Here is a 16,113-nt window from a genome sequence, read left to right on the forward strand (position 1 = left end):
TCTTTTGTTCTAATGTCCTTTATTCTCAATTTTCTGAGAGATAAAAAACGTCAACATAGTAACTATAGAAATTTTTTAGTAAGCTTTTGGAAACTTAAAGGGGACCAGTAGTTAAACATAATTATTAAATTCAACCAAAGTATTTTATAGTTTGAATATTCAGACGGTAATTTCTCAGTCTAAAATTGCGACACTTGCACATATTACAGACCTAATCACGCCCTTTCTAACGCCCTATTGTTAAATTGTCTAAGAATTCTCCCTTTTCACCGAGAAATTAACGCAGAAATGCTATAACAATAAAAAACCGTCGATGAGCTTTTGGCATCTTGTAAGAACCATTAGCTTAAACTACAAAAGATTTCGAAGAGCATTTTCTAGGCCCAAAAAAGAGCTGAAACTTTGAAATTTGCATACAACACACAGCTTATCACACTCTTTACAACGCATTATAAATTGTTCCAGATTTCTTCCTTTTCACAAAGATATAAACGCATGACTATTCAAAGAATAGAAATTGGTGAATGAGCTTTTGACATCTTGTAGGAACAACTTGCTAAAACTAGCGTTTCAAACTCATTAACAAAATTCTATTGTTTCAATATTCAGAGGGGATTTTCTTGGCCCACAAAAGAGCTGAAACTTTAACACTCACACACAATACACAGGTTACCACGCTCTTTCTAACGCACCATAAATTGTTTCAGAAGCCCCCCTTTTCACAAAGATATAACCGCATGAATATCAACACAATAGAAATTGGTTAATGAGCCTTTGGCATCTTGTAAGAACCACTAGCTAAAACTAGCGTTTCAAACTCATTAACAAAACTCTATTGTTTCAATATTCAGAGGGGATTTTCTTGGTCCACAAAAGAGCTGAGACTTTGACATTTGCGCACAATACACAGCTTACCACGCTCTTTCTAACCCACCATAAACTATTTCAGAGTTCCCCCATTTCACAAAGATATAAACGCATGAATATTGAGACAATAGAAATTGGTTAATGAGCCTTTGGCATCTTGTAAGAACCACTAGCTAAAACTAGCGTTTCAAACTCATTAACAAAACTCTATTGTTTCAATATTCAGAGGGGATTTTCTTGGCCCACAAAAGAGCTGAGACTTTGACATTTGCGCACAATACACAGCTTACCACACTCTTTCTAAATTTCAGAATTCCCCCATTTCACAAAGATATAAACGCATGAATATTGAGACAATAGAAATTGGTTGATGAGCCTTTGGCATCTTGTAAGAACCACTAGCTAAAACTAGCGTTTCAAACTCATTAACAAAACTCTATTGTTTCAATATTCAGAGGGGATTTTCTTGGCCCACAGAAGAGCTGAAACTTTAACACTCACTCACAATACACAGTTTACCACGCTCTTTCTAACGAACCATGAATTGTTCCAAAATTCCCCCTTTTCACAAAGATAGAATCTCATGAATGTTGAGACAATACAAATTGGTTAATGAGCCTTTGGCATCTTGTAAAAACCACTAGCTAAAACTAGCGTTTTAAACTCATTAACAAAACTCTATTGTTTCAATATTCAGAGGGGATTTTCTTGGCCCACAAAAGATCTGAAACTTTGACATTTGCGCACAATACACAGCTTCCCACGCTCTTTCTAACGCACCATAAATTATTTCAAAATTCCCCCATTTCACAAAGATATAAACGCATGAATATTGTAACAATAGAATATCGTTAATGAGCCTTTGGCATCTTGTAAGAACCACTAGCTAAAACTAGCGTTTCAAACTCATTAACAAAACTCTATTGTTTCAATATTCAGAGGGGATTTTCTTGGCCCACAAAAGATCTGAAACTTTGACATTTGCGCACAACACACAGCTTACCAAGCTCTTTTAACGCACCATAAGCTATTTCAGAGTTCCCCCATTTCACAAAGATATAAACGCATGAATATTGTAACAATAGAATATCGTTAATGAGCCTTTGGCATCTTGTAAGAACCTTTAGCTAAAACTAGCGTTTCAAACTTATTAACAAAACTCTATTGTTTCAATATTCAGAGGAGATTTTCTTGGCCCGCAAAAGATCTGAAACTTTGACATTTGCGCACAATACACAGCTTACCAAGCTCTTTTAACGCACCATAAATTATTTCAGAATTCCCCCATTTCACAAAGATATAAACGCATGAATATTGTAACAATAGAATATCGTTAATGAGCCTTTGGCATCTTGTAAGAACCTTTAGCTAAAACTAGCGTTTCAAACTTATTAACAAAACTCTATTGTTTCAATATTCAGAGAAGAATTTCTTAACCCACAAAAGAGCCGAAACTTTGACACTTGCGCACAATACACAGCTTACCACACTCTTTCTAACGAACCATAAATTGTTTCAAAATTCCCCCTTTTCACAAAGATTGAAACGCATGAATATTGAGACAATAGAAATTAGTTAATGAGCCTTTGGCATCTTGTAAGAACCACTGGCTAAAACTAGCGTTTCAAACTCATTAACAAAACTCTATTGTTTCAATATTCAGAGGGGATTTTCTTGGCCCACAAAAGAGCTGAGACTTTAACACTCAAGCACAATACACAGCTTACCAGGCTCTTACTAACGCACCATAAATTGTTTCGGAATTCCCCCTTTTCACAAAGATATAAACGGATGAATATCAACACAATAGATGTTGGTTAATGAGCCTATGGCATCTTGTAAGAACCTCTAGCTAAAAGTAGCGTTTCAAACTCATTAACAAAACTCTATTGTTTCAATATTCAGAGGGGATTTTCTTGGCCCACACAATAGCTGAAACTTTAACACTCACGCACAATACACAGCTTACCACGCTCTTTCTAACGCACCATAAATTGTTTCAGAATTCTCCCTTCTTACGAAGATATAAACGCATGAATATCAACACAATAGAAATTGGTTAATGAGCCTTTGGTATCTTGTAAGAACCACTAGCTAAAACTTGCGTTTCAATTTCATTAACAAAACTCTATTGTTTCAATATTCAGAGAAGATTTTCTTAACCCACAAAAGAGCCGAAACTTTGACACTTGCGCACAATACACAGCTTACCACACTCTTTCTAACGAACCATAAATTGTTTCAAAATTCCCCCTTTTCACAAAGATTGAAACGCATGAATATTGAGACAATAGAAATTAGTTAATGAGCCTTTGGCATCTTGTAAGAACCACTGGCTAAAACTAGCGTTTCAAACTCATTAACAAAACTCTATTGTTTCAATATTCAGAGGGGATTTTCTTGGCCCACAAAAGAGCTGAGACTTTAACACTCAAGCACAATACACAGCTTACCAGGCTCTTACTAACGCACCATAAATTGTTTCGGAATTCCCCCTTTTCACAAAGATATAAACGGATGAATATCAACACAATAGATGTTGGTTAATGAGCCTATGGCATCTTGTAAGAACCTCTAGCTAAAAGTAGCGTTTCAAACTCATTAACAAAACTCTATTGTTTCAATATTCAGAGGGGATTTTCTTGGCCCACAAAAGATCTTGAAACTTTGACATTTGCGCACAATACACAGCTTACCACGCTCTTTCTAACGCACCATAAATTATTTCAAAATTCCCCCATTTCACAAAGATATAAACGCATGAATATTGTAACAATAGAATATCGTTAATGAGCCTTTGGCATCTTGTAAGAACCACTAGCTAAAACTAGCGTTTCAAACTCATTAACAAAACTCTATTGTTTCAATATTCAGAGGGGATTTTCTTAACCCACAAAAGATCTGAAACTTTGACATTTGCGCACAATACACAGCTTACCACGTTCTTTCTAACGCACCATAAGCTATTTCAGAGTTCCCCCATTTCACAAAGATATAAATGCATGAATATTGTAACAATAGAATATCGTTAATGAGCCTTTGGCATCTTGTAAGAACCACTAGCTAAAACTAGCGTTTCAAACTCATTAACAAAACTCTATTGTTTCAATATTCAGAGGAGATTTTCTTGGCCCGCAAAAGATCTGAAACTTTGACATTTGCGCACAATACACAGCTTACCACGCTCTTTCTAACGCACCATAAGCTATTTCAGAATTCCCCCATTTCACAAAGATATAAACGCATGAATATTGTAACAATAGAATATCGTTAATGAGCCTTTGGCATCTTGTAAGAACCTTTAGCTAAAACTAGCGTTTCAAACTTATTAACAAAACTCTATTGTTTCAATATTCAGAGAAGAATTTCTTAACCCACAAAAGAGCCGAAACTTTGACACTTGCGCACAATACACAGCTTACCACACTCTTTCTAACGAACCATAAATTGTTTCAAAATTCCCCCTTTTCACAAAGATATAAACGCATGAATATTGAGACAATAGAAATTGGTTAATGAGCCTTTGGCATCTTGTAAGAACCACTAGCTAAAACTTGCGTTTCAATTTCATTAACAAAACTCTATTGTTTCAATATTCAGAAAAGATTTTCTTCGCCCACAAAAGAGCTGAGACTTTGACACTTGCGCACAATACACAGCTTACCAGGCTCTTTCTAACACACCATAAATTGTTTCAGAATTCCCCCTTTTTACAAAGATATAAACGCATGAATATCAACACAATAGAAATTGGTTAATGAGCCTTTGGCATCTTGTAAGGACCACTAGCTAAAACTAGCGTTTCAAACTCATTAACAAAACTCTATTGTTTCAATATTCAGAGGGGATTTTCTTAACCCACAAAAGAGCTGAAACTTTGACATTTGCGCACAATACACAGCTTACCACGCTCTTTCTAACGCACCATAAGCTATTTCAGAGTTCCCCCATTTCACAAAGATATAAATGCATGAATATTGTAACAATAGAATATCGTTAATGAGCCTTTGGCATCTTGTAAGAACCACTAGCTAAAACTAGCGTTTCAAACTCATTAACAAAACTCTATTGTTTCAATATTCAGAGGAGATTTTCTTAGCCCGCAAAAGATCTGAAACTTTGACACTTGCGCACAATACACAGCTTACCACGCTCTTTCTAACACACCATAAACTATTTCAGAATTCCCCCATTTCACAAAGATATAAACGCATGAATATTGTAACAATAGAATATCGTTAATGAGCCTTTGGCATCTTGTAAGAACCTTTAGCTAAAACTAGCGTTTCAAACTTATTAACAAAACTCTATTGTTTCAATATTCAGAGAAGAATTTCTTAACCCACAAAAGAGCCGAAACTTTGACACTTGCGCACAATACACAGCTTACCACACTCTTTCTAACGAACCATAAATTGTTTCAAAATTCCCCCTTTTCACAAAGATAGAAACGCATGAATATTGAGACAATAGAAATTGGTTAATGAGCCTTTGGTATCTTGTAAGAACCACTAGCTAAAACTTGCGTTTCAATTTCATTAACAAAACTCTATTGTTTCAATATTCAGAGAAGATTTTCTTCGCCCACAAAAGAGCTGAGACTTTGACACTTGCGCACAATACACAGCTTACCAGGCTCTTTCTAACACACCATAAATTGTTTCAGAATTCCCCCTTTTTACAAAGATATAAACGCATGAATATCAACACAATAGAAATTGGTTAATGAGCCTTTGGCATCTTGTAAGAACCACTAGCTAAAACTAGCGTTTCAAACTCATTAACAAAACTCTATTGTTTCAATATTCAGAGGGGATTTTCTTGGCCCACAAAAGAGCTGAAACTTTGACATTTGTGCACAGTACACAGCTTACCAGGCTCCTTCGAACAAGCTAAAATGTGATTCAGAATTCCCCTTTTCACAAAGATATAAGCGCATGAATATTGTAACAATAGAATTTTGTTAATGAGCTTTACGGCATCTGGTTAGAACCTCTAGCTAAAACTAGTGTTTCAATCTTACAAAATTCTATTGTTTCAATATTCAGAGAGGAATTTTCTAAACTCACAAGAGAGCTGAAACTTTGACACTTGCGCACAATACACAGCTTACCACTCTCTTTCTAACGCACCATAAATTGTTCCAGAATTCCCCCTTTTCACAAAGATAGAAACGCATGATATTGGTTAATGAGCCTTTGGCATCTTGTAGGAACCATTAACTAAAACTAGCGTTTCAAACTCATTAACAAAACTCTATTGTTTCAATATTCAGAGGGGATTTTCTTAGCCCACAAAAGAGCTGAGACTGACATTTGCGCACAATACACAGCTTACCACGCTCTTACTAAGAGTGGTCTAGAATTTACACTTTTCACAAAGATATAAACACATGAATATTGAAACAATAGAAATTGGTTAATGAGCTTTTGGCATCTTGTAACCATTAGCTAAAAGCAGCGTTTCAAACTCATTAACAAAATTCTATTGTTTCAATATTCAGAGGAGATCTCCTGGGCCCACAAAAGATCTGAAACTTTGACATTTGCGCACAATACACAGCTTACCACGCTCTTTTTAACAAGCTAGAGGGTGTTCCAGAATTCCCCCTTTTCACAAAGATACAAACGCATGAATATTGAAACAATTGAAAATTGTTAATGAGCTTTGGCATCTTGTTAGAAGTACTGGCTAAAACTAGCGTTTCAAACTCATAAACAAAACTCTATTGTTTCAATATTCAGAGGGGATTTTCTTGTCCCGCTAGACAGCTCTAACTCTTACATTTTCATACAATACACAGCTTATCACGCTGTTCCTCACGCACTTTAAATTGTCTGAGAATTCCTCCATTATTCAGAGATATAAACGCATAAATATTAAAACAATAGAAATTCGTTTATGAGCTTTTGGTATCTTGTAGGAACCTGAAGCTAAAACTACTTTTCAAATTTATTAGAAAAACGTCTATTCTTTCAGTATTCAGAGGGGCTTTTCTCGGTCTTTCAAAAAGCTAAAACTTTGATACAAGCACACAGTCCAAAGCTAGTCATGCTTTTTCAAAAGAGCCAAAGACTTTTCCGGAATTCCCTCTTTTTACAAGAAAATTAACGCATGAATATTGAAACAATAGAAAATCGCTAATGAGCTTTTGGCATCTTGTAAGAAGTATAGCTAAAAGTAGCTTTTCAAATATCATTAACAAGATTCTATTGTTTCAATATTCAGAGGGGATTTTCTTGTCCCACTCAAAAATTGTAACTTTGACACTTGCACACAATACACAACTATACTGGCTCTTTCCAACTAGCTAAAAGTTGTCCCCGAATTCCTCCATCTGACAAAGAAATAAAAGCATGAATATTGAAACAATAGAAATTTGTTAATGAGCTTTTAGCAACTTGTTGGCTGAAATCTAAAAATACTTTTCAGACTAATTAACAAAATTCGATTGTTTTAATATTCAGAGGGGATTTTCTCGGCCCACGAAAAATAAGGAATCTGTTCATGAGGTTTCAGTTACCATTGCGATACCCCTCGCTTTAGCTCCTCCAGAGAATTTTATTGTTTCAACATTTGCAAGTGAAAAATCTGTAAAGTAATGAAAACACGTGACTCATATTATGGTATTCTTAACCTTTTTATTTGCATATTCTACGTAAACTACCATGTGCAATGTGAATTTTGTATGATTGATCTAGCATATGACACTTTCACCTATTTTGTTTCCAAGGTGTTTAAAAAGGGTTAGAGAATTAGAGACTTGCTCTAATCACATTACAAAAGACTTCTTCCAACTTTTTTACATGAAACGTTAACGAGTGTGTATTAAATATGAAGGCCGGTTTTTTTTCAGGAACGCACACATTCACGTCTTCCCGAAAGGCTCCTTCATCAGTGGCCCAATCCAATGTCCATTGTCATCTGCTTAAATCATAAATACTTTCCTATGTTAATAATCTTCATGGTTATATCCATAGCTTTGGCACATCCAGAAATTCAGGTAACGAGGGGGGTGGAGGGGGGGAGGAAGGCGGGAGGGAGGTGGTGGAGATCAAAGACAAGGAGGGGGGTCTCCACCGGCACAATATAAACTCAGGAAGAGAGATAGGGGTTCTACCCTCCATTCCTAATCTGCCAACGCTATATAGACTGTTTTAACAATGACTAAATAATGGTGATAACCTTTTTACGAATCTAAAAAATTTAGTGTTTCATCTAAGCTCAAAAACTTATGAAAATGTTTTATGTAATATTTTTAAAAGCACTGGTATTTAGAGCTCTGCTAATAGAGGTTAGTTTACCTTTGACCTACGGCCTCGTAATCGCTATCATGCTGACGAGATTGGCGGGTCATTTGCATAATACGAAAGGTTTCAGAAAAATTATGAGATAAAAGTTGGCAGTTCTTTACGTAACGCAGGAAATGGCTGCAAATGTGGTAATGGAACACTATTTACAATGTAGGGAACGTAACAGGCTCCTGGCCTGTTAAAAAGTCCAGCATTAGCTTAACGTATTGACAATGACGAGAGACTTGGGATAAAGACGCTTACACTCCTTAGTTTGGTTTAAAGGTGCGATGTAAGTCTAGAGGCAAACGTCGTTTGCATTTATGTCACTCGTTTAATACAGGTTCTACATTCTTCTACTCGGTTGTTTGTAGTGGAGGAAACCTCAATGCAGTTAACTACAGTGTCCTTCAGTTTCGAGTTTCGATGCTTATCTCGTAAGTTCGTCAGATCTACGCATGCTCTGACCATTAATAGTTCCTAACAGTAGCCTATGAAAAGTGTTGTTAATAAATGCTTCGCTAATGCTGACCGTGTCGTTCCCGCACAGCTCTCATCACATGCTTCTCATGTCGCCTCCACTCACCCCCATACCAATTACATTCACGTCACCTGGACTCTGTCCGTTGCGGCGCTTTAGTTCTTCCAGTTTCTTGTTCCAAGCGATGTAAAATCGTTGAACCTCATTCATCATGGCCTCCTCGATTTCTGCACACTGCATGGCCACTAGGTTTTCGTAAGAGGTTTCTGGTGTCACGATCCGTTCAACCTCTGAAATAAAATGAAAAAAAAAGCAAAAGAATTAGCCACCATAGGAAACTAAAAACAGTATCGCTGCGACAGCAGTCCGACTCCATGAGTAAGTATTGATTAAGATGCCTTCTGCTGCACTGTAATATTGCTTTGCGAGATTTCAAGCCAAGAATAATAACTCCCCATGCGTGAGAGTGTATTATTGAATCAAAGCTTCTTACCTGTCTTTGCTTCTTTAGGCTGACGTGGTCGCCAATATAGGAACTCCCAAATGAGCCCGCATATGGTCAGCGCACCTACAAGTCCGATACAAGTGTAGATAGCTTTCCTGAACATTGGCGATTTGGCATCAAATAGATTGTTTGTTTTCTCCACGGCTGCGCTCTCCCCTGGTTCCTGAGTTTTTATTTTTTGGTAAAAAAAACAATTCAAATTTCATGCACATTTTTTTCATCAAGCGTTGATTATCCTGAGTATATACTCAACGCTAAGCTGGGAGAGCAAGGAACAGGGCCATCATCACGTGATGTGCTCATGAGCAAATCTATTTTTATTCTTTGAGTTGTGGTTCTTCCCGAGTTCACAAATTGTTTTTCAGCTCGTGAGTAACAACTTCCCTCCCTCCTAATAGCTAAGCTATTGGCAAAAGAAGTATTTATCAGTAGGCAACAAACATACCAAGGTGGCAAAGGAACCTATTGCCCCACACCACCTGATCTAGTCTTTGTGTCTGTAGGATGAAGTACTGACAGCTTAAAGTGTTGTGTATTTCACTTTAACTGATGTTTAGCCCGTTGAAGGTTGCCCCACTTCCACCACATCGGTTTGGAAACTAACCCCTAGGCGGCAAGAGGCGCTTTATGAGTTATGCTTTTTACCCGAAGGTACGAAACTCTGCCTCCTACCAGAACAACAACCAGGTAACCAAGCCAATTATTTATACTGGAGTCCAACACACTAACCCTAATATGCACTTCTTCCCCAAACTTCTGACTGTCAAAGAAGTATGGAAAAACCAAATGTAAAAGAGTTCAAGTTAAAAGGCGTGAAACATTTACCTCCATAGTTTTTGCCTGCTCTTGGATGATTCCCGTTATTTCGGTTTCCATGCTGTTAAGCTTCTTCCTCATACATTTTTCTGCATCTTTCAAAGCACCAGCGATAACGAAGCCATAAGCGAACTGATGATCGAGCACAGTCCCCACGCGGAGATCCGGGTTCTTTAAAACAGGGTCTTCTGCTACCTTAGCCCAGTAGCCTGCGACATAACTATCTAGCAGCGCTCCAGTAACTTTTGGTTCCTGGTTTATAACACTATCTTTGAGTTCACTGACGCTGTTTAGTTCTGAAATGTCAGAATACATATGTAAAGCTCCATTGTTAAATACTTTAACTGCACTTCTGATTAATCGCTGTCACAACATTTCTGCGAAGGAACACGATATGTGACGGCCACTCTAAAAGCATAGAATGAGGATGACATCAACCTGGAAAAAAAATGGATCTGCAGAGTTGCCTCTGGACTGGCAGGTGCGATTTTAGATGCAAGTGTCTTACTTTGTTAACGAACACAGTGAATTTATTACACGAGAAATCTTGTCACCAACCTGTAACTTTAGCATTGTTTCGTACACCAAGCCTTTGCTCCTCTGTGTTCTTCAAAGCGACAACCTAATAGAAATTTCGCCGGTAAACAGAGCACATTTTGCTGCGTAAGTAGGTAGATAAGTCAGCGGATAAAACCCTAATTTTTGACCTTTTCAACGAAAGCAACTGAGCAGGTCTTTCAAGTAGTATTGCAAGTTATGGAGGCCATCTTGGAGGAAAATCCATATGATTGGTGCATTAGTACCATATGATACAAAATACTCTACTCTGATTGGCTGTGCGCCATAGTGCCACCGTTTACTACTGAGGTGGTTGTAAGTATTACGTACGTGGATCAAACTGGTCAAAATTTGACGATTTCTTTTCAAATATTTCTATTCTCAATTGGAGCTATTTTACTTACGTCAGAGCCGTACAGTTTGATTTCGTTGCTGAGCGATATGGCGGTGAGCGACGTTGTGACTGTAGCGGTAAAGATTGATATAATCACGAGCCCAATGAGAACCCAGATGAAAGCAAACGTACGAGCCAGCACTGATCGTGGCGCACGGTCACCGTACCTGAAAGGTAAACAGAGGCGTGATTTAACCTCTAGTTTTCAATTTTTTATTCCTTTGATCTCAATTACTTTGTTGTTGAAGCTGAACAAAGTTTTGATCCACAGTTTTTTTCTGCTGCTGAGTTATGGATCATAGTTGTAACCGCAAAGCTTTGCTACGGTTGTAGAATTATAATTTCGCTTGAATACTCGTGCCAGTCCCTTTAACAATGAGACGCAGAACCAAAATCAACGGCCGCATGTTCACTTCCTTTCCGCTGCGCTTGTGGCCGCTGGCTTGCATTTTCGTTCAGATCGGCTTTTATAGGATTTTTTCTAAAATGACATTTACTCAGAAAGCTCTGTGGCAGTGTGGAATGCCACTCTATCAATTTAACGTTGCTCTTATCAGAATCTACTTAAGCACCACTCCTCATTTATTGCTGGGGACGGGAGGGGGAGGGGTGGTTGGGGGATTTTGGCTATGCCACGATAAGGTCTCCCCCCTCGACGATAAATAATAACTTTTCACTATATACGACCATTAAGTTAAAAATATACGCTAAAGCAACGAACAACGTTCTCACCCAACAGTTGTCATGGATACAAATGCCCACCAAAAACCTTCCCATGTTCCTTTGAAGAACGAACGCGGGAATTCTTCAGGATTCCAGTAAGTGTCCTAAAAGAAGAAGAAAACACCTTGATGAGGAATTTGTTGAAAAATAGAGATTAAATGAGGGTTAAGGTTTCGAGCCACCCGTGTGTCGGGGAAATGGGACAAATATGTCTCCAAAAACGAATTAATAATGATTACTTGGAAGCTTGGAGTGCTTCTTAGGAAAGTTCGTGTGATAAATTCCATGACCATTGCAGTTTTATATTTAATGTAAATTAAAATTACCTGTTAAGAATGTAACACTGTTAGCAATAGCGTCGTGTCAGTAAAGAAGTATTATAATGTACTGCAATGTACTGCTGTGAGTATTCTATTATTGTCAGATAATGCAATGTTGTCGAAAAAAATTGTGTATTTTTGTTGTGTTATTCACGAGACTCAAATAATGATAATGATATTATAAGAATAATTTTATTTGGTTAAACGTAATCCTCAATTACGGAGCTTTCACTCCCGAGAGCAACCATTAGAGAATTTCTCCCCACATATCGATACATTTTGGAAAATGATTTGAGAAAATAAAATATGACCTCTTCGTTATTTTTTGATCAAACATCATATTTTCTGAGCCAAAACTATAGGAAATATGTGACACACAGTGCTGAGAATTGATACTCAGAGTTGAGAAAGAAAGCCTCGTGTACTAACCAGTGCCCAAACTACTATGCCAGACAGCGCGGCCATGATCAGCGTGAGGAGGAGGACAGGCCATCCCTGGAACACAGCCTCCATGACAGCCTGAGCAGCATTGGATGAATCTTCCTTTTTGACGATGAACACAACGCCAGGAGACTCGACGACTGGGTAATATGGGTGGGTTTGAAAAGTCACGTCTTTCATGTCTCCATATACGGGCATGCTGATCAGTGTGCCTGTTATTTTGAATAATATTTGTTCTTTCACTTACAAGCTTGGTAGATTATTTAATCATTTTAAGATCAGTCTCTATTCTTCTTGTTTTGAGTTTCTCGTAAAAAGAACATAGACACTTAGATTTCCCTCTCAGAGAACACAATATTCGAGGAAGAACGCTTTTCGATTGAGTGTCGTAAAACCGAACCCAAAGTAACCACAACAGCCAATCAGAAGAAAGAAAAAAAACCCTAAAGAGCCAAAGAGAAGGGAAGAAAAAACAACCAAACTTCCTCATGCGCGGGAAAACGCGGGCGACCCTTCTGATTGGTTAAGAGAATGGTGCAAGTTCTGTGGACCAATCCCAAAGTGAAGTAGGGCAAAAACAGAACAATTCCGAATTACTTTCGACAATCAATTGAAAACTCGTGACTCGATTGTTATTAAAACACTAATTTGACCTTTAATCAAGAAAGAAAAGCAGAGTAGGAAAGCACAGATGAAAGGAAAAAATATTGAAGCAGCAGAGAAACTGACAATAACAAAGTAAGTAAAAAGATGTATGGAGATGTACCGTTCTTATCGATTTGCTTTTTAACCACCTCAGAGTCATTGGAGGGAACTTCACTAAAATTGAGCTTCACGCAGGTTGGTTTATCTGTGCCGCCATCACAACAATCTTTTACAAGCTTCTCCAGAATTTTTGGAAAGATGCCAGTTACTTCTTTTTTTGAGTCTTTGTAAATGTATGGTGGAATCTCCCACCAGTCGATTTTTAATGACATGGGACATTTGTTATCTACTTGCTTTTGGCAGCTTGTAGCTTGGGGTGCTGCAATGAAAAAATAGATATTTGTTATCGTATAGAATTTATAACCAATCACTTCTCTGTAAAACGATAGGTGACAGTGATATTCACAACTTCTTCGTCTTGAAGAATTAGAAGCAAACTTTTCAAGCTGTTGATTTTCCCCAACTGCAACCTTTTTTGGTCCAATTCAATCTCTTTATGAATATTTAATCAGGTCATTAACTCCAGGTTTTGTTCAAACATTTCCAGTACTGGTATATTTTCTAAGGTAATTATGCAGAGGGATGATTGCTGGGCAACCGGGCGTACGTCACTGAAAAAAATGTAAATCACCATGATCATGAAGAAAACAACATAAAAAGAAACAAACGTGCCAGATTAATATTCTTCCTCTTTTATTTGCACCGCATGGAAAGATGTGTTATTTGGCCACCGTGATCTTAGACTGTTGAACACATAAATTGGAGAGTTTGAAGATCTGAAACTTCACGAATTAAGATTACTCTGTGAAAGGGGCGAGGGACAGATGAAAATTGCAAGGAATCCTGAGAACAGGAAATGTGAAATAATCTACTATAAGATCTATAATCTTAAACACAATGTTAATTTAACTTTGCAAATTTCACTCTCATACTCGTTCTTTAAGATTCCAATTGCTCTACATAGTCCAATTCAAGATCATGTTACTCTGTGTCATCAAAACCTACATATGTCTCTATTTTAAGTGTCAAAGTCCTTTTTCCGATGTGAATTGACACAAACAGATATCTGAAAACATAAAACTACAATATTTTAAATCGCGAGAACTAATTTGGGTGTCCCTGTTACATATCGATGGTATTTCTTTGGATTATCATTTTTCTCTTTCATTCAATAGATCTTTTATTAGCTAAATCGTGCGTTGCAGTTTTGTTCTTTTTTAAACCGTTTTCATACAAATGAATTTTGAAACGACTGTCCTTGGCAAAAAAAAAAAAAAAGGCCAAATAAAATTCAGCTATCTTAACAATTCGTAGCGGAAAGCATAATAAGGATATTGCCAGAATATACTACACAAATCAACTTTCTTTTCATTCTCTTTAAACTTTTGTGAAGCTTGATTTTTCTATGAAACATACTCTTATCATTTTCGTTTGTGTATAAGTGAGGGCTTGTAGAATATTCCGGTTTAAAGTATCGTACAACTTCCTGTAATTAACAACCACGCAATTAGGAAGCCAGTGAATGTCTTCGCAGAAAAACTTCCCCACCATTTTACATATTTATGTTAATAATGTTTTGAATCATGCAAGATAAGCTAAAGCCTATTTATCTTCAGGATTACTTCGACTATCTTCTAACAAAAACGGTTTTGTATCTAAAAATAGTCTCGCGGTTTCTACCGTTTATTAAAGGGAGACTTAAATAAAAAATGAACTTTATTTACTCCTGAAGAACTGTTATCCTCATGTTTGTTGATTGTCTTCCAGATTTTGTCATGTATTTGCCAAAAATGTATTTGAAATTGTAGGAGGGACCGTCAGTCGTACAAAAATCAACCGTAAAAATATTTCATGTGATCACAATTTGAAGACATCAACCGTTAGCTGTAAAGTGGCCAAAATTTTTAAGCTTTAGCCGTAAAAGCCATTAACGCATCGAGACTCTCTTTTAAGAAACGAAAAGAAGTAATTTTGACCATTGTCGAGAATGTCTTAAATTTTAGTCTAATCGGCAAACCTGCAGAACCATCTAAACTACCGAGAAATAAAAAACGGACGGAACTGAAGTTGGTAAGTTTAATAGAAATATATTAAAAAATTCTCATTATCTCGTGTGTCTTCACTATCTTCGGAGAAGACATACGAATATTAATTATTAAAAGCAAGAAAAATTTCGGATTTGTGCAAGTTCTCTGATTCTGAAGAATGGCACGTTAGCCTTTGAGTGTGTTGCACCTAAACGAATGCCAAATTTCTTAGATGAAGAGCTTTTCCAAAACGTTTTAAAAGAACGCAAAAATTCAACGGTGACTTTTCTTAAAGTCATGTACCACCAAAGCGAAAATAAACATTGGCTGCGCTTTGGGCAATAAGTTATACCCGTTTAATGAACAAAGCTGAAAATCATTTCGAGAATTGTATCCAGTGGGATTCTTTCCAAAAATTGGATGCATTTTTATCGCAGAAAACCTCCTGAAGAACTCTTCTTAGTGGGAAATCGTTGCTTAAACCACTATCGATAAATACAAGGTTTGTAATTAACATTCTTGCTCGCGAATAATAAAAATGTATACCCATTTAAAGCGGCGTTTAATTCGTCGTATTTCGACGCTTAGCGTTCCGGCGAAAATTACACGAAATTTTGCAATGGTCAGTGGATGAAATGCTACGAAAATACCTGGCGATATTGAACTAAAAATATACTTACCGGATCCATTAGTGCCGTTGTTACTTGCCACTACTTCAACATGGCTGAGTATAATGAAGGATACAACATACACAAATGCGGGACAACAGAAAACCCTCATAGTTTTACGAGAATTCTTCAATAGATCCTCGTTTGTCCGTTGAAGATAAGGATATTCTTTACAGAAACGAATACTTATTCACAGAGGTATCACAGCGCTTTCTGGTAGGACTTGAGAGAGTCGCTCAGTTCGAATGGAAAATTTGACAGGCTCTGCGAAAATGCAAATTTGTTGAGTCGAATCACATATGCTGGACGTGTGTAT

General features: G+C 37.1%; 1 protein-coding gene across 1 annotated transcript; it reads right to left on the minus strand.

Moving 5' to 3' along the window:
- Window positions 1-7,488: 7,488 nt before the first annotated feature.
- Window positions 7,489-16,113, minus strand: LOC113671462 (uncharacterized). Its single transcript, XM_027187668.2, has 9 exons — window positions 15,810-16,113; window positions 13,164-13,421; window positions 12,386-12,609; window positions 11,646-11,740; window positions 10,924-11,080; window positions 10,520-10,583; window positions 9,971-10,257; window positions 9,134-9,308; window positions 7,489-8,930 (listed from the first exon to the last, which is right to left on the minus strand). Exons 1-9 carry the CDS (start codon window positions 15,907-15,909, stop codon window positions 8,716-8,718), a joined length of 1,575 nt encoding a protein of 524 aa, XP_027043469.2. The 5' UTR covers window positions 15,910-16,113; the 3' UTR covers window positions 7,489-8,715.

Source organism: Pocillopora damicornis, chromosome 14 (assembly GCF_964200805.1).
Source record: "Pocillopora damicornis chromosome 14, jaPocDami1.2, whole genome shotgun sequence".
In the NCBI taxonomy this organism is placed as follows: Eukaryota; Metazoa; Cnidaria; class Anthozoa; order Scleractinia; family Pocilloporidae; genus Pocillopora; species Pocillopora damicornis.